The sequence below is a fragment of the Trichosurus vulpecula genome, chromosome 3 (genome assembly GCF_011100635.1).
Source record: "Trichosurus vulpecula isolate mTriVul1 chromosome 3, mTriVul1.pri, whole genome shotgun sequence".
NCBI classification, from domain to species: Eukaryota; Metazoa; Chordata; class Mammalia; order Diprotodontia; family Phalangeridae; genus Trichosurus; species Trichosurus vulpecula.
In genome coordinates this window covers 36,587,712-36,607,402 of record NC_050575.1, presented here as the reverse complement: position 1 = coordinate 36,607,402, position 19,691 = coordinate 36,587,712, and the positions used below count along the sequence as shown (strand labels likewise).

The following is a 19,691-nucleotide window of genomic DNA, read 5'->3' as shown; positions in this document are numbered from 1 at the left end:
TTGCTTAAACGTGTTTATTACTCTGGATTTTTCCATTCCTTTCTTTATCCCAACTTATCCTAAAAATGAACTGTAATATAAATATTTAGAAAATACAGGCAGTCCTCTAATTTACAGTGGGTTATATTCCTGGGAAAAGGGCCATTAAGTCTGACTGACATGAGTTGATTTTTATTTTCCCATGAAAACAAGATTATATGAAAAGGTTATACTCCTGATCAAGAGGCTTGAGTTCTCAACTTTTTATGGAAATGGCCACAAAACTATTTTTAGCCATATTTTTTAATCTTCAGTTTTAGTCAGTTTTAAATGCTATATGCTCTATCGTAGCATAAAGCATTCTAGAATATTATTAAACGGGGAAAGATAGTAACCACATAACATAAGTTTGTTTTTAATATATCATAGTATATCATATAGAGTTCTTACCCTTTTCATAATTATTGCTTTATTTTTACTGTCAACAAATGAGATGAGGGTAAACCTTCATTAGGATCATGAGGTCAGAAGGCTTTCCTTGAAGAGATTTTGACAGGCATGATTACTTTATACAGTAATCCTAAACTGATGCTGTGATAAGCATAAGTGTTAGAAAATAAGCTGTGGTTTGGTTGTGGGGTTTTCAATTTTGTTTTGCTTTTTGTTTTTTGGTGTACATGTGCCTTGAAAACATCTGCTTCAAGAGAATTGCCATGCCATCAACACAAATAGCATTATTTTGTGCCCTGATACTACACAGTGCATATGTGCCTTTAAGACACATCAAAATAACCTTACTTGGTCTGTGCAGGGGATGGGGAGGGACTGAATCTCCTAAGCTGAAACTGGTAGACCAGGGAGTGTTTTTACGTGGAGCCTATCAGAAGGCAGACTGCCTCTAGGATATGTTACTTTGTCTAATGTAAATATGTATGTATTAACATGGGTACAATTGGTTGAATACCATGAATGCAGATCACTGGAAGTTGACTGACAGTAAATTGTGGACTGCCTGTAATCAGCTGAATATTTAGAATGAAAAAATCAATAAGTACCTTTCATTTCTCTCCTCCTTAAATAGCTTTTATGATACAAATTCTAAAGATTATCTGTATGAATTTTTATCATTAGGTGTTATAATAACTACAAAAATTATAGGTAAGATTGAAAAGGACTAAAGCCCATTCTTTTTTGGTTCTTACCAGTTTACCATTAAAAGCGCTTCTAAACATAATGTTTCTTTTCTTGGTTTCCATCTAAAGAACTGATGAAGTATCTTCCCTTCCTTTTACTTTCTCTTGTTACCTGTTTTATTTTTGTCCTTTTTTTTTGTTTGTTTTGATGATTTGGGACATGCATTTTAACAATGATAGGATTCATTTAGCTCCTGGCATATAGTAGTCACTTAATACTTGATTGCTTTAGAAATATTTGGTTGTGTGTGTATTTATAATCTTTTCTTATACATAAGTAGCTAAAATTAATATTTAAAAAAAGTTTTCAGCTTTTTAGTTTTAACTTTTTAAAGACTTAACTAGTTAATTCCAAACTAGGAATAGACTACATTTAATCTTAAAGGATGGTGAAGAAAAAACAAATTATAATTTGAATTAGTAGATAGTTAAAGACAATGACAACAATAAGACAACCTTTCAAAACTTATGAGATGCAATCAGAGAATTCCTTAGGAGAGATTTTATATTGTTAAACCCAGCAACAAAAGAGAACTAGAACAAATCAATGAATGAATGTAACAAAAATTTTAAAAATCAATATGATAAAAGAAAATCTGAAAATCAAAGAGGAGATAAAATGCAAAACAGAAATACACCAAAAGGTCATAAATAAAACTTAGAAGCTGTTTTCCTTAACTATTAATACAGTAGATAGACCAGTAGCTAATTCAATAAGGGGAAAAAAAAGAAAATTCACAACTGAAGAAAGAATAAAAGGAATTACTAGAAATTATTTTGCCCAATTACACGCCAATAAAATAGTTACAAAAGTATAAAATGCCCATATTAAGAGAAGAAGAAATAGAGGATTGAAGTAACCCATTTCAGAAAAAGAAATTGAACAACCCCAAAGGGAAAAAAAAAACTCTAAAGCCCAGATTGATTTACAGGTAAATTCTATCAAACATTCAAAGAACTATTAATTACAATATTATATAAATTGTTTACAAAATGAGGGAAAGAAAGGATGCTATCAGATTCCTTCTTTGAGACAAATATGATCCTGATGCCTAAACCAAGGACAAAAAAACTATAAGCTAATGTCTCTAGTGAATATTAGTGTAAAAATATTGAATATATTTTGGTGAAGAGATTATAAAAACATATTTAAAAGATTATACGTTATGACCAAGTTGGATTTTTATACCAGGAATACATACCAAGTTGGCTCAATATTAGAAAATGTATGAACATAATAAAGCATATTATTAAAAAAATAATAAAAATATGTGATTTACATTTACATGATTTATATCTGTAGATTCTGAGAAGACTTTGATAAAATACAGTTCTCATTTATCTTTTTGATTTTTTAACAAGAAATAAAATTAACATTTCCAAATACATTATAGAACAGAAGTAGGGGAATGTACATGAAATTGAATCTCTACTGTGAAGAGCTTACTTTTCTTTCTAAGTTTATACTATATTCAACAAGTAATTTTCAAAACTGTCTTACTTGTCTGGAATTCCTTGTGACTTCCCTTCTGTTCTCATTTTTTTAACAAATTTCTGTCTCTAGCTCCCTGGCCCTCTCCCTTACCCTGACCTCACTTCCATACCTACCAATTGAAAAGAAAAGCAAAACTGTTGGAACAGAAATGCATAGTCAAGCACAATAAATTCCCACATTGATCTTAGCCAAAAATAGATGTCTCATTGTGCATCTTGAGTACATTACCTCCCTCCGTCAGTAGTGTGCTGGTAAATATTCAGTAACAGCTCTCTGGGAAATGTATGCAGGCTATACTTTTAAGTGTAATCTACATCATTAACCTTTTTTCCATCGCTTTCTTAAGTCTAGACAATCAACTAAACAATAAATAAGCCCTGATTTGTAGAGCTCACAATTTCTGAGATATAATTACTCATATTGAACATTGAACAATTGACTCCCTTAGCCTGAGCCAATTTAGCACATCCCTGGCAGCACGACTTCAACATTAGTACTCTAGAACGGGGGACGGTGATTACATTAATTACCATTGTTAACTCTTTCAAAGTTGTTTTTCTTCACGTTGTTGTTGTTGTATAAATTGTTCTCCCAGTTAGTCTTACTTTACTCTGTATCAGTTTGGGAAACTCTCCCCAGGTTTCTCTGAAATCGCCCCTTTCATCATTTCTTAATGTAAAATACTATTGTATTACATTCACATGCCATAATTTATTCAACCATTCCTCAGTTGATTCCCTTTCCCATTCCTCCCTTGGAACTTTGTTGGGACAGTTCTCTGGGGCACTAAGAATTAAATGCCTTGCTCAGCTAGTATGTGTCAGAAGCAGGACTCCTTAGGTCTTCTTGACTACAAGGCTAGCTCTCTAAGCTACTGTACTGTCCTACCACTAAGCATTTGTGTTAGAATATAAAACATTTCATTTGAATTTTTTTATACACTTTGAGATTAAATAGAATAGGTTTTTGCCAAAGTATTTGATTTATAAGCATACCAAAAGAGTATTAACCTGTTTATAATAGTGTAGGAGGTCCTACCTTTATTCCAACAGTGCTGCCTTTGAGTGAAACATTTTCTTTTAAATATCCTCAAATCGTTGAGGGTGGCTTTGATTTTTGGAAACAACCAAAAGTCATTTGGAATCAAGTCTGGTGAATAAGGTGGGTGGTAAATCTTGGTAATGTTTTTTGTGGGGAGGGAGGAGAAAAGGTATGAGACTAACTATAAAAGAATGAATTTTAATCCCGTGCTTCTTTGATTTTCTTGTGTGTCACATAGCTCCTCCTAAAGAGGAATTCCAAAAATATTTTAAGCAGTGATAGAATTAACTTTTGGAATATGTTGTATAGCCTCCCAAGGTTAGCAAACTTTACAATATCCATATCTTTTTTTTTCTTTTTTTCTTTTTTTTTTTTTTTTGCTTTTTGGCAGGGCAGTTGGGGTTAAGTGACTTGCCCAAGGTCACACAGCTAGTACATGTGTCAAGTGTCTGAGGCCAGATTTGAACTCAGGTCCTCCTGACTCCAGGACTGGTGCTCTACTCACTACACCACCTAGCTGCCCCACAATATCCATATCTTAAGCAGTGAATATTTTATTTTTATAGAAACCTTTACTTTGTAATTTCATTTTTTAATCTTCAGATTGCTTTATAATTTGAATGTGTACATTGATTTTGCTTAGGTATCTTTAAAAAAATAATAGCACAAAACAACACCCTGAAAATTAGTTTATAAACACAAGTTTCTGTGCCTTGTAAATTTTTTTCTACTTGTCCTAACAATTCAAAATTTATTTGGTATACCCTCCCAGTGAAGTCCACTGTTTAAATTCATTGGACTTAATTCTTTGTGTTTACATAAAACATTATTTCATTTATTTCTCTATTTAGGTTCAAGAGGACCAGGGCATCCTTTGGAATATCAGAATGCCAATGAGAGAGGAGAATTATCTGATCCACACCGAGCACCTTCAGACACTGGATCTCTGTCACCTCCATGGGATAGAGATCGTAGAATGATGATTCCTCATTCAGGTATGTAAAGTTGGCCAACTGAGAATCTAAGAAGCGATTAGCATGGACCCTATACTTCATTAGAAGGTACTAGTACAAAAGGGAGGAAAAAAACTAGTAAAGCCAGATAAATTGTGATTGTTCACATGATGCAAGTATGTCTTACTTAACAAAAAGGTTTAAGACAGCTCTGTTTGAAATAGTTGAGTCCCTGTAATTCATTTGACGTTACCATGTGCTGTAGTGTAAAGAACACTACTGGGAGTGAAGTCCCTTTGGTATTTAGTCCTTGCTCTGATATTGTGATACTTTGGACAGAACAACCTCTCTGCCTTAGCTTCCTCACCTGTAAAATTAGGAGTGTAGACTAGGTAATATTTTAAAATCCTTTCCAATTGTAAAAGTTTATGAACTACAGTTCAACAACTTGGACACAATACTTTAAGGGCACAGTTGTTATATAAGGCACACTTGCACAGAAAAAAATTTTATTAAAAATATGCTTCTTTAAATTCCCCCCAAAAACTATATTGACATCTTGGGCAGGCAAAAGAAGAGAGTCATTATAGTTAAGTATTCAAATTCCAAGAAGTAAATCAATCATAGCGTTTGTAAGCAGAACAGTATTATGTTTTCTCTCGTCGATAGTGTAAGTTTGCGCTTGTATTTTACAGTAGTTTAAGCCATTATAAAGGCTTAAACCAAGATAGAAGTTGTATTTGTAATTTTCTAAGCTTACTAGGTTGAGAACATTTTACCTTTGTTTTAGTAGTTTGCCCATTTTTATGTCTTGAGTATTGGAAGATTTTTTTTTCTTCAACAGGATTAGCAAGCAAAGGTCGTAATGAAATTAGGAGCCATGATTAGTCTTACTGTTTCTTTATTGATTCCTGGCAAATTCAGAGAAAACTGAAAATAAGTCTTCCCATATACATTTAAACGGTGCTTGATTTATAGGTGACCCATACATACTGACTGTTGGTATGTGATTCAGCATCTATAGGTTTTTGCCCTTTTTCCCTTCTTCGTCTTCCTTGCAACATATTCTCTCTCTCATACATACACACACATGCAGAACATGCAATACTTGTAGAAATTATTGACCTGGAGAGACACCTTCTCTCACGAAGCTGTAGAGAAGAAAAGTAGCCCCTTATCTCTAGCAGATGTAGAGAAGTTACAGTTTATTGGTGTTCAGGATTGTTTGCTTCCCAGTCTGCCTCCCAGACCCGCTCCAGAACCTCTGCTTCTCAAAAAAGAGAAGAGTATTCCTGTACTTTAAAAAGAAAAAAAGCTGCATGTAATGGTGATTTTTATTACATGTTCAGTCTTCCTTTTCTGCTGTTTGTACATGAAAATGTTCATATTTGTTAGTATTTAATAAATTCAAAATAACAAAAAGTTAGAATTTTTAAAAAGACAGCCTTTTGTTTCACAAAAAATCTCAGGGTCCTTAAGAGAACTTTTGCAATTTCTCAAAAGCAATCCAGCCTGCTTTCCTCTTCATTTCTGGTACCAATTGATTGTTCATCGTAGTAACTTTCCAAGAGGGTGTGTGTGTGTGTGTGTGTATGTGTGTGTGTGTATAGACAGACAAATTACATCAGATGTGCATCTTCCCCTATATCATAATCTGAAAGGCATTCTTCATCTTAGACCAAAGACTTTTGAGTGATTATGGATCTCATTTAGGAGGCTCTATAATGTCCCAGAGCATGATGCAGTCAGTCTATAATGTCATCCACAAATAAAAACATCTGGAAGACCTCACCATCTATAAAGAATCCTTCCTTGATTAGGACTGTGTGATAGATCTCCTCTAGAACAGTGGCAAACACTTTTCCTGATTCATATCTCACTTGATATCAGGTTGAAAGGTAGTGTAGTGATAGGGCACTGGACTTGAAATCAGAAAGATTTGGGCTCAAATCAGGTCTTAAATTAGCTGTGTGATCCTGGGCCTTCTGTGCCTCAGTTTCCTCACTGGTTAAATGAGACCTATAAGGTCCCTTACATCTCTAAATCTTATGATTCTGTGAACTTTTTTTATTCCACCTGTAAAGACATTTTGTAGTTTTGAAATATGCCTGATGTTAAAGGAGAGCCTTCATGGCAGTAGCATTTTGCTTTACCAAATCAAATACTTTTTCATAGTCAACAAACTATAAATGTGGTAGGATTATATTACAGATGCATTATATACTATCAGATGTGTGATGGTAAAGAGGTAGTCTGCTGTGTCATGGCACTTGTGAGAGCCTGATTGTGCCCTTCTAGTCTTTAGCGTATGCATAGATTATTCTCATAAAAGTATGGGAAAGTAGGCTTATTGATTGTGTTTGTATTCATATGTTAACATCTGAGATTTTTTTCCCATACCTTTCGTATCTTCCTACAAATACTGTGGAAATTGATTTTCTTGGTAACCTCAAAATTGTTACCTTCGTACTTTTTTTTTTTATAATTTGTACCTTTGAACTTTTTGTATATACTTGGTTAAGTCCTGTTGCTTCCCCAAACTGCTTTTGATATCACCCTTTATGTCTAAATTGTGTGCCTATTTTGACCATATCTTGATACACAAATGTGAGTTTTTGTTCAGTGCCTAGCTTCTGCCAGACTGCTTTCCAGTTTCCCCTGCAATTTTTGTCAAATTATGAGTTCTTGCCTACAAAACTTTGGGTCTTTGGGTTTGTCAAACACTAAACTACTATGGTAATTTACTTCTATATATTGTGTATCCAATCTGTTCCACTGATTCACCGCTCTGTTTTTTTAGCCAGTACCAGATTGTTTTAATAACTATCACTTTTTCATATAGTTTGAAACCTGGTATTGCTAAGCCACCTTCCATCACATTTTTTTTCATTGATTTCCTTAATATTCTTGACCTTTTGTTCTTCTAGATAATTTTATTATTAATTTTTTCTATCTCTATAAAATAATTCTTTGGTAGTTTGGTATGGCACTGAATAAGTAAATTAATTTGAGTAGAATTGTTGTTTTTATTATATTGGCTCAGCTTACCCATAAGCAATTAACATTTATTTCTCCAGCTGTTTAGATCTGTCTTCATGTGAAAAGTATTTTGTAATCATATTCATCTGGTTCCTCGGTTGTCTTTCATTGTTGTTGTGTTTTACAATATAACATATGCATTTATAGTACAATGACAGTTGTAATTATTGTGGAAATTCTTTTCCTATTTTTTTGTATAGTACCTCATATAATTCTTCCAGAATTTTCTCATTTTGGTTGTATACAGTGCAGTAGTATTCCACTACATTAATATGCTACAGTTTGTATAGCTGTTCTCCATTTAGTAGATACTCACTTTTGTTTTCAGCATATTGCTACCACCAAAAGTGCTCCTGCAAATACTTTTCATAAAGGGTATCTTCTATCATTGACTTCCTTAAGACATTTGCTTAATAGTGACTTATTGCTAGGTTAAATTGTATGTACAGTTTAGTAACTTATCTATTAGTCTTCAAAATAGTTTTACAGAATGTTGGACCATATTACAGCTTTACCAATCCTATATGAGTGTGCCTATTTTCCCACAATCTTTAACATTTACTATTTTATCTTTTGCCACCTTTGGCAGCCTGATAGGAATGAAATGGAATCTCAGTTAATTTAATTTGCCTTCTCTTCTATTAGTGATTTGGAACGATCTTTTATATGGCCATTAGTATTTTGGTATTCTTTTGCAAACTGCTTCTTTACTTCCTTTATTCACTTATCTTGAGGAATAGCTCTTATATATTTGGTTGAGTATCCTGTCCTACCTTGTTTAGAGATTTTTTCCTTCTAACCATCTTCTCTCCTTATCCTAATTGCACTGAATTTGTCCATGCAAGATTTTAAATTGTGTGTACTAAGAATGGTCTGCTTTATCTCCTGTGATCACCTCTAAGTAATGTTTAAGAATTCACTCAGTCTGCACAGAGTCCGCTAGGTGGTACAGCAGAAAGATCACAGGGCCTGGAGTCACCAAAGCCTGCTTTAGATACTTACTGTTAACTCTGGGCAAGTCACTTATCCTCTGCCCCAGTTTCTTCAACTGTAAAATGGGACTAATAATGATACCTGCCTCTGTTGTCATGAGGGAAATGCTGAGAAACAAAGTTCCTGGCGCGGTCCGTTCATTAGCAAGGCCGGCGATTGCCAATACATGGGGTCAGAGCCCAAGTAAGAGCTGAGAGGGTCTTTTATAATGATTGATAGGATGACAGCAAAATCTTGAGTGACATAGGTTTGCCTTCTGATTGGCTGGAAAGTAAGAAATGCTCTGTTATACTAGATAGCTTTTTTTGTCTCTTTTGAAGTCAGCTGGCCACTATTCTGCTTTTTTGTCTTTGTGTTTGCCTGTAACATCCTCTCATTTTCTTCTCTCAGCTAGTGTAGTTTTTTATTTCTAATTTTTCTGTGGCCTGGAAAACCTGATACTTAATCTTGTAAGCAATTTTAGGTTAACTGATAGAGAAGCTGTGAAGCTCCTCAGGAAGAAAAGACTCGGTGTGAGTGCTAAGACTTTGTGAACACTGCTTCGGAAGCCCAGAGGCCTGTTTCTCCTGGTTTGGGTTCAGGGCTGTCTTCCAGCAGTTGGAGGTCACTAGAATTGTGACCTCTGAATGAATGGAGTGTTACTGTACTCGCTTTGTGGTCATCTTCCCTCTTGACAGCTCTGTTCTGCCTCATTACTTGCTTTGTTGGCAGTCTTTTCAATTTACTCTTTCATCACTTTTAGTTAGATTCTCAGAAGCTTTTGAAATTTAAATAAAGGTACTAAACTGCCCTCCTAACTCCAGAAAAGGAAGCTTTGCTTAGACTAGTGCTTTGGTCTATGAAATAAGCTCTCTGATTCTCACTTTGTTATAAATTATATGCAAGATTGGAGCAAGGTACAGGTTGGGAAATAGGAAAGCTGCCTAGGTAATTCTGCGTCATGTCTGTACAAATATAACTTTATTCTTTTGTTGAAGTAAATTCCTAGAGCATCAGTTATTCTCACATTAAAATCAAAGTACAGCACCCTCCCAGGCTCCCACTTTCATTCACACTCTGTGGCTGGGGGCCCCACAGGGTCATGTGTCTGTTTCATTCAACATTCTGGGCTTAATGCAGAGGGATTGTGAGGTTTCTAATATTGTCACTCTGAGGGCTGTGGATGTGTTTCCTGTGAAAGTCAGCCAGACACCAATTAATTACCTTTCAGATAAGGTATTTACCTAAGGTAAGAGGCAGGAGTGGATAGAAAGCTGACCTTGGAGCCATGAAGACTTGAGTTCAAGATCCACCTGTGATACGTACTGGTTGTGTGACCCTGGTCAAATCCTTGGTGCTCTAGAAAGCTCTCTAAGACCACGAGCTACAGAGTTGGTGCCAGACTCTATCAGTGAAATTAAGAGTCCAGTTCTTGTTCCCCCATTCACTGTACCAGTTACTATAAGGTGGTATGACAAGATCAGTTGGTACGCAGGATTTCTCCAAAGCAGAGGTGTCTTCTTCCTTTGCATATAGCAAGACTTCAAGTACAAGGGTAGGAAGGCACACGTGTAAAGAATACATGATACACAAGACAGTGTGGTACTCGGTTTCCTGGTTACTGGAAGCCCTTTGTTCCCTCTGTAAAGAGGAATTGTAGCGCGGAGGGAGCAGAGAGACATGGGTACATAGGCATTCTCTCAAGGAATGAAAGCAATCTTGAGGAACAGGCCTCCCGGCAGCATAGAAAAGAGCTAGCTATGGACTTGAGAGAGCTATTTCTGGTACTTCAGAATCAAGCTGAGAAGAGCAGATGCTGGGAGCCCAGCCAAGTAACCAACTTATCCAGCAGAGGAATTGCAACCTACATGAGCTGTGTGAATATTCTGTGAAGAGAAAAAAGATTTCCAGGACCTGTAGTACTAGGAGTTTTGAGTTGTGTTTGCCACATGTGTATCCTGCATGTGTGCTTCACTACCATCGCACTTCAGATTTGAGCCCACTCTTCCTATGGTTGCTTTGTGTATTTGTGGGAGAATATACCCCAGGTTTATGGGGGAGATATTTTGACCAACTGTTCTCACTATTGTCGTCTTAGTAAATGCATTTGCTAAGAGCTAATTGTATTTACCAGTTGATAATGGGAAGCACTTTGATGGGGGTTCATGAATTAAGATTTTTTATTTTTAGTTTACAACATTCAGTTCCGCATGATTTTGAGTTCCAGATTTTCTTCCTCCCCCTCCCCTCTGCTTCCCCAAGATGGCATGGAATCTGATATATCTTCTACAGATAACTTCACATTGAACTTATTTACACAATAGTCAAGTTGTAAAGAAGAATTATGAGCAATTCAATGAATCAGGAGAAAGAAGAAGCAAAACCAAAACAAACAAAAAACAAAAACAAAGCAGAAAAAAAAAGGAGAACAAACAGTGTGCCTCAATCTGCATTCAGTCTCCATAGTTCTTTCTCTGGATGTAGATAGCTCTGTCCCTCATGAGTCCTTTGGAGTTGTCTTTGAACTTTGTATTGCTGAGAAGAGCGAGGTCTATCAAGGTTAGTCATCACAGATTCCATATATCTGTGGATGTGTATAATATTCTCCTAGTTCTGCTCCGCTTACTCAGCATTATATCGTGTAGGTTTTTCCAGGTTATTATGAAGTCTGTATCATCCCCATTTCTTATAGCACAATAGTATTCCATTACATTCATATACCACAACTTATTCAACATATACCCACCTTAGCATTGAAATTACCAAGTCTCAAAGTATCTATTTAATTTGGAAGAGCACATCAAATTCTTAAGTTTATTTACGTCCTGCATAGATGTTGATGCATCATCTACAATTGTTTTCATGGTGTAGTTTTTGCAAATGCTTATCATGAGCATGGCAATACAAGGCAACCAAATGCCCCATGAAATTGCATTTGTTATTATGTTTGGATGCATAATAAAATTCAGTTCTGCCAACCTTTTACCAGACTCTCCAATGAGAATCTTTCCATTTTAGTTTCTAGTTGTAACCTCCTTTTATCTTCTAGTTTCGTTTATAGTAGAAATGTCAAGGTTAGTAAAATTTAGGTCTTTCAGTAGTATGTACACACCTCAGCCATTGAACAAGGATCTTGGATTTAGAATGCCACCATCTTTACAACAGGAGGCTGCATATGAGCCATTTTGTACATTTCTTCATTTCAAGGGTTACCATGGTCAGGCCACTAGTGCTTATCTTTCCTCTAATTAGCTGGGATGGTTCTTGGAAAGCAGATGTAGTCTGTTGCTGGTACCAGCCTTGACGTCTTGCCAGCATGGCAGAACCCAACAGATACTGCTGTCCGCTGGCACAGTCTTCGAGAACCCTGAGCCACCCTGAGACAGGAGAGTAGTAATAATCCTTGATATAATAAAAATTTAACTCAGTCAAGTGTGTGTTTGTTTTTCTGCCAGAAGATTCATTTTGTCTGGAAGATTTGGTTTTTTTTTTGTTTTAGGGGAAAAAAATGATCTTGAGTACTGAGTGAAGTGTTTGTAAGTGCAGGCCTCCAGCGTTAGCCACAGCTGTATCTAATCTGCTTGAACTCTTGAGGCAGTGTGTTTTGCCCCATGAGCTTGTAGATTCTCTCAGTGACTCACCAGCTTTGGTCCTTGTCATTCCATCCCCTCTCTCCCTCCCCTCCAAAGTATCAGCCCTGAGCCACGCTAGTGAGAGCCCTCACTCTTTTGTTGTCAACTCTTCCTTCAGTTTGCCCCCAAATATGCTGGTGTAGGGTCAGTGAGGTATCCGTAGAAATCAGAAAATACCATGGACGTAAGAATAGAAGAACAGTTTATTAGCAAGTGTTAATTAGCACGATCTCATTCTTACAAGTAGAACTCTGGTTATTAAACTGTAGACTCACTGTGCTGATTTACGTGGTTATCTGTCATTTTAGGTAAAAGTGATTTCATCATGCTTTGCCATCAGTACAATTTCCACACAGTTTTAAGTGAAAATGCCAGTTATAATTGGATGATTCATGATGCTTTTAAAAGTGGTATTTGAATTCATCCTTGAAATACAGGGGGTGTCAGAAAGAGCTCTGAGTCATAGGGGATTATATCCATTAGATAAGATTTTTCTTTTTCAACAAGAATTTCCACATTCTCAGTTGCCAATCTGTAGTACACAGTGTAGGAGGAAGGAGGGTTTGAGAGGTAAGAGAAGCTGCCCCCCAAGATTATAGATCTTTCCTTGACTCTTTAGTTGCAGAATTGCCTGGAGATAGCTGGAAGAATCACTGCTACCCACACTCTGTGCACAGCTAGAGTTTGGTGTTTTTCTTTTCCCCTAGTGTGCTTGAAAGTTCTTTGTTTCATTAGAAAGTTGGCATATGCAGAGATGGTTAATAGGAGGATAAAATTACATTTTGTGCATTTATCCATTAGAGAAGAATATCAAAATAATGATTAAATGCTATAATGTGTTTATCATTGTTTAACTATGTCTAGATGAGGTGGCATCTTCAGAAATGGAGTCCAGCAGGAATGATACCAAAGATGATTTTGGTGTAAGTACTGAAACCATAGTTTTATCCTAAAATTCAACATCACATTAATCTCCTTAAAAGCTGCTTCTGTCTGGAAGAATTTATAATGTCCCTCCTACTTACAATTACAACTGTGTTGGCATCTTCTGACCTGTCTTAGGAATTTTCTACTTAGAGATTTGGGGTTTGGGCTATGTTAAGTGAACTTAAACCTCCTTTTGATTTTTCTTTGAGTGCATGTTTTAACTGTCTAATATTGTATATTACATATATTATTCTAATATTATTTCATTTACTTTTATTGTTTAATATTGTAATAAATGTATCATTGTATCATATTATTGATTATTATTTAAATGTATTATTTAAAAATTGGTAATCTTGGTTTTGGTCATGTTGGAAATGCAGCCATAAAGACCTTGCAGTTTCCCAGTATACTCTTTATAAAGGAATGCTTTTTAGAGTTGCTTCTTGGTGCTTTTGCGTTGTAATTATATGTTCTCTTTTTAGGTAATATATCACTTTGTTGACTAAAGCTATTTTCTGTTTAGTTAATGAAGTATGCTTGAAAGCCAAGAAGGAGCTACACAGTATGTTATCAGGAAAAGTTGTGAAATCTTCTCGGGATATTTTAGAGTAACAGAAATCTACCCAGAATGTCTTAGAGCCTTGCTTCCCAAACTTTTTTTAAAATTATGCACCCTTATCAAGAAACACAGTTTTGAATATTCACCCTAAATATGAGTACATTTATAAAACATATACATTTTCTATTGTACTAATAATTACATCTATTATAAAACTTTACACAAAGCAGAAATTTTTAAAGGGCTAGATAAAGATGGAATAATACTGATTCTAGAATCAATAGGTAACTAGTAGAGTTTATAGAGTTAGGAGAATGACATGGGCAGACATTCACTTTAGGAAAATCACTTTGGCAGCTGTTTGGAGGGTGGATTGGAGAGGGATGAGACTTAAAGTGGGGGAAAGAAGTAATTGCAGTAATTATTGGAACGATCTAGGTCGGAGATGATAACGGCTTGAGCTTGGGTTTGCGCTATGTGAAGTGAGACAACTCAATGTGTGAGATGTTGTGAAGGTAGAAACAGGAGTTTGAAAACTGATTGGATGTGTGAGTTGAGGGAAAGCGAGGAGTCTGGGTTAATGCCAAGACTGCAAACCTGGCATACTGGCAGTGTCCTCAACAGAAAATGGCAAGTTGGGAACAGGGTGGAACATGGATTTTAAAATATCCGATAGGCAGGAAGTAATTTGGTATTGGAGTTCAGGAAAAAGATTAAGGATTTATACACATCTTGGAGTTATCTGCATAGAGATGATAATTTAACCGATAAGAACTGATGAAGTCAGAAAGTGGGAGTGTACAGAGAGAAGAAGGTGCTGAACAGAGTTCTGGGCTACACCCACGGTTCAGAGATGTGATATGGACTAGGAACAATCTGACTGGCAAAAGGAGAACCAGTAGAGAAAAGTGAATGAGTACCCAGAAAGAAGAGAATAAATATCCGGAGGAATGAGTAGTCTGAAGTGTGAAATGCTGAAGTGAAGTCAAGAGGAATGATTGGGGGAAAGCCATCAGATTTGGCCATTAAGAGGTCACTGGTAACTTGGAAGAGAGCAGCTTCAATTGAGTGAGAGGTCAAGGACAAGGAGGTTGAGAACCTGGGAGACCAGAAGGATGGTTATGTCTGGGAAATAGGGAAGTTCAGAAGAGAGTGAGCCAATGCAAAGTCACTGTAATCCTAAGCAGTCCATACCTGCTCATTCTTGTCATTGAGAAATGAAGGGGTGCAAGGAATTCCTCCCTGCCACTGCCCCAAAGCCAAAAATCCACGCCTGTGAAGATAGGGAGGAGGGAACAGGAGGAATTACTTTTACATCTGCTCCTGGTGCCTAGCTCAAAGTAGAAGGGTACGGGCCACTCAAGCAGCCACTTAAAGGCAAACGATGAGAGGGGGAAGCGTCCTCCAAAGTCCTCAACATGGACTCATGGAATCAGAAGACTTATCTTTCTGAGTTCAAATCTGGTTTCAGTCGCTTCCCCTGTTTGCCTCAGTTCTCGTCTATAAAATGAGCTGGAGAAGGAAATGGCAAACACTTCAGTATCTTTGCCAAGAAAACCCCAAATCTGACTCACATCCCCCTTGGGATCATGCCATAGACCCCACTTTGAGGACCCCTGGCTTAGGAGGAGGGCAAGGAGAAAAAATAGGTGAACTTTGTGATCCCTTTTAGACCTAAGATTTTTATGAAAAAGATGGTTACTTTTTCTGTCATTGTAGTTGTTTGTCATTTGTCATTATTAACAGAATTTAAATATGCCTGACCCATCTCTCGCACCTCAAAGTGAAGCAGCTGGCCCAGGCTTTGTTCCACCACCTTTAGTCCGAGGTCCTTTGTTACCAGTGGATCCAAGAGGGTCAAAAATGAGAAGAGGACCTCCCATCACACCCCCTCCTCCAGGAAGTATGTATGGACCTCCAAGGGGCTACTTTCCACCAAGTAATTTCCCTGGCCCACCACATCCTCAATTATCAAGTACGTAACTTTTTTTACTTAGAGGTTGGTTTTGGAGAGGAAAGCTTGTGTCTGTTTTTTTCACTATTCAGCACATATTTGTGCTGTGCCCTGTATGCAGGGCATGGTTCATGAAATAATATGGTTAGAGTTTGTTTTTCTTTGGTACTGATTTTGAGCTTAGCTTTTTTTCCTTGAATTTAGAAAGCTAACTTCACTTTAAGGCTGGGATTTGTGCTTACTTTGTAGTTTGAATATGTGTTTTATCCTTTGTGTTTATTTCGTATATCCCTGCATGTTTACTTGTTGACTCCCTATCAGAATATAACCCCCTTTGTATCTGTATGCCAGTGCTTAATTAATACCAGCCTGATTGAGTGACCATTTGCTTTTAGAGTAACACTTTTGGTTTGAAATGGATTGCTTACCTGAGAGACACTGATTATTTTGACAACTACAGAAAATAAATATAACTTGTATTTTGGCATTTAAGATGCATTGTTTAATGAGAATGATTTACAGGTTTTTTTAAAGACCAAACTGGAAGGTTTATTGGGTCATGTTTTAGACAAAATAATTTGCTGTACTTTTGTCAGCCAGGGAACAAAAATGTATTAAGCACTTATGTGCCAGATACTCCTAAATGCTGGGATACAGAAAAAGGCAAAACATAGTCCTTGCCCTCAAGAAACTCACATTCTAATGGGATAGACAACTTGCAAATAATCTGTATGTAATTGGAAGCTAGTCTCTGAGGGGTAGGGAGGGAGTGGGACCAAGACAGGCCACCTGTAGAAGAAAGCCAGAGAAGCTAGGAGGTGGAGGCAAGAAAGTCTAGCATTATAGGCGTAGGGAGATAGCCATTGCAAAAGCATGGAGGGGTGGGGAGATAAGGACTAAAAAGGGCCAGTTTCTGAAGGGCTTTAGGTGCCAAACCGAAGGCTTTGATCCTGGACGTAATAGGGAGCCATGGGAGTTTGTGTCCAAGGGATTAGCAGTGGATACAGAAAGCTGGGAAGCATCAGCATAAAAATGATCATTACAAACATGGGCTGATGAGATCACTAAGTGAGGTAGTATAGGAAGGGAAGAGGAAAAAACCTCCAGGACAGAGCCTTGAGGGACTTGCGTGTTCAGTGGTCCTTAGGTGAAGAATATTTTTTAAAGTAATACAAAGTGTGGGGCAGCTAGGTGGCGCAGTGAGTAGAGCACTGGCCCTGGAGTCAGGAGGACCTGAGTTCAAATTCGGCCTCAGACACTTGCCACATGTACTAGCTGTGTGACCTTGGGCAAGTCACTTAACCCCAATTGCCCTGCCAAAAAGCAAGAAAAAAAAAAAAAGTAATACAAAGTGGGGACAGCTAGGTAGCATAGTGGATAAAACACCAGCCCTGACTGAAGTCAGGAAGGCCTGAGTTCAAATGCTGCATCAGACATTTATTAGGTGTGTGACCCTGGGAAAGTCACTTAATCCTGATTGCCCTTAAAAAAATACTATAAAGTGACTTTCATAAATTCTCCCTGACATTGCCAGTTATAACTCTATACTTGCACAGCATAAATCACAACTCCAGGGTGTTAAGTAAGATCACTTTTGTTTGGAGAGTTTCTTGACAGTAATTAAGATAATTGAAGATTATTTGGGGGTGGTGCAAGACCAGGAAAGTGAGTCTCTGATCTAACTAAAACAACATGGCAGACACTGGATTCCTTGTGTGATTGACAGCCATGTTGAGAAAAAAATTTTTTTGTAAAACAAATTTTGAGTCAGTTTTACCTATTTATGCCTTACTATCTCTTCCTACTCTGTGTGTCAAAATATTAGATTTTTGCTTAGGGAAGAACTGTAGTTGGAGCTAAAATTATGGGTGTGCCTTTATAATTGTGTATAAGCTATAATTATAAATTTCATTATTTCAGAAAATCATTTGTTAAGTCAATCTAATTCAATGACACAAACAGTGTTCTTGCCACGTGCAAGGCATGTCATCAAAATTAATTATTTTGGCGTCAAAGAGAATTAGAGCTTGATGGTCACATATGTATGCTGTAAACTAGTGACATTTTTCATTTATGATAAAGTGGAGCTATTTAAAGCTAAAACAGATCTGCCAATCTCTTCAAACAGCAAGAAGTGTCTACCCACCCAGGGCCTTTCCTCACTATCTTCCCTCAAGAGATGGGTTTTTCCCCCCACCTCCACATCCTGAAAGCAGAAATGAGCAATCTTCAGGGTTGATTCAGCCTTCAAATGAACCTGCTGCTGATCATCGAGAGCCACAGCAAGAAACTTGACAGTTTTTTTGCTTCACCAAAAGTAATTTATGATATATTTTTTAATCATCTCTCATTCTCAGTTTAAGTAACTGCTGTTACTTCACTGGTTTTACTGGTCCTCAAATTGAAGCTTGATGAAATAATAATTTTCAATGTAAGGTTTTGTAAATAAAGATGATTTAACTGAGTTTTATGAATACGTAATTTCCCGTTGTACAAACACTCCTTATATACATTTGAACTTTTGAATTTTAACTTGGTTAGCCAGGCCACCATAATCTAAACTAAATAATATCCAAGTTCTACGTGATCAACTCAGCTCTGGGAAACATTTGAAATTGCCAAAGCCATTCCTGCTTTGCCAAGGGCTTTATTTATTGTGGTTATAAGACAGAGATGAAAGTAACTTGATGTTTACCCTGAAATAATAAATTTCAATTGGTTTAAAAGAGTTGTTTGGCATTGAAAATATTAATAATTCTAGATTATCTGATTTAATTGTGACTGCATTAGGTAGCTTTAATCCTGAATAGGACTCATCATGGAAGTTATTATAATTCTGGTATAATATCAAAAACACTCTTTGCACATAAACTTAAGTGACCCAGAGTAATAAAATTACTGAAGCTTTTCAAATTGAAATTGTTCACATTTCAAAAAAGAATAGAATTGAGGTATATGAGATATGAGGAGCTGCATATTTCAAGAGGAGGTTGAGCTAAACGACTTCTAAATGTCTTCCAACTCTAAGATTCTCTAAGTCTAGGAATGAAATATTGCTTCATGGGGAGGTTCAGGGTTTGGGGTTCTCCATGACTCAGTCACTGATCAACTGCAGATTATCACCTGTTGGTAATTGGAACTCTCTTTAATTTAATATTGAGTCTAAAGCCTTTATTCTAGCAAAAGAGGGAAGGAAACTTTTTATCTACCTCAGGTAAGCCTCTTTTCTGTAAGTATACTTATTAAAAAAAAGGCAACTCAATAAATTTAATGAATTTCCTCATAATAATTATCTGAGTGGTTATCCTAAGATGTTACCCTATGAACTCCATGAGGGTAGAAACTAATCTTACGTTAAATAAAACACCCAGCACAGTGCCCTCTCCACACAGTAAGTTCCTGATAGGTTTTTTTGAATGAAGGCAGATAGATGTTTCGCATCTGTTAGCCCGAGCTCTGATTTTATTCTCATTTCTGCACACAATACAATGATATTTGGGAAGAACAAGGACCAGTGGAAATTCAGAAAGACAGATTTTGGTCCTATGTAAAGAAAAAATGCCCCCCAATAAAACAGGCAGTCTTCTGGAGTAGCAAATCACTGGAATTTTTCAGATAGTCTGGCGACCCCTTGTTGGAAGAGTATTCACATTTTAGCTACTGCTTAGGCCAACTGCAACTAGGTGGTGCAGTGGCTGGAGCACCAGGCCTGGAATCAGAAGACTTATCTTTCTGAGTTCAAATCTGGTTTCAGTCGCTTCCCCTGTTTGCCTCAGTTCTCGTCTATAAAATGAGCTGGAGAAGGAAATGGCAAACACTTCAGTATCTTTGCCAAGAAAACCCCAAATCTGAACAACTGCCCAAGATCATGGAATCATCGATTTGAGCTCAGAGGTCATCTAGTCCACCTGCGACCCCAGTCATTTTGTAAATGAGGGAACTGA

At 36.8% G+C, this 19,691-nt stretch overlaps 1 protein-coding gene across 12 annotated transcripts in view; it reads left to right on the top strand.

Moving 5' to 3' along the window:
• Nucleotides 1-18,212, top strand: part of MIA2 (MIA SH3 domain ER export factor 2) — a 130,461-nt gene extending 112,249 nt beyond the window's left edge. For all 12 annotated transcript variants that reach the window (XM_036750632.1, XM_036750635.1, XM_036750633.1 and 9 more), the window contains 4 exons: nt 4,560-4,703; nt 13,169-13,227; nt 15,540-15,768; nt 17,876-18,212. In XM_036750632.1, the coding sequence (XP_036606527.1) occupies nt 4,560-4,703; nt 13,169-13,227; nt 15,540-15,768; nt 17,876-18,042 (599 nt within the window). In that variant the 3' untranslated portion in view covers nt 18,043-18,212. The remainder of the gene's footprint in view (nt 1-4,559; nt 4,704-13,168; nt 13,228-15,539; nt 15,769-17,875) is intronic.
• The last annotated feature ends 1,479 nt before the right edge of the window (nt 18,213-19,691 follow it).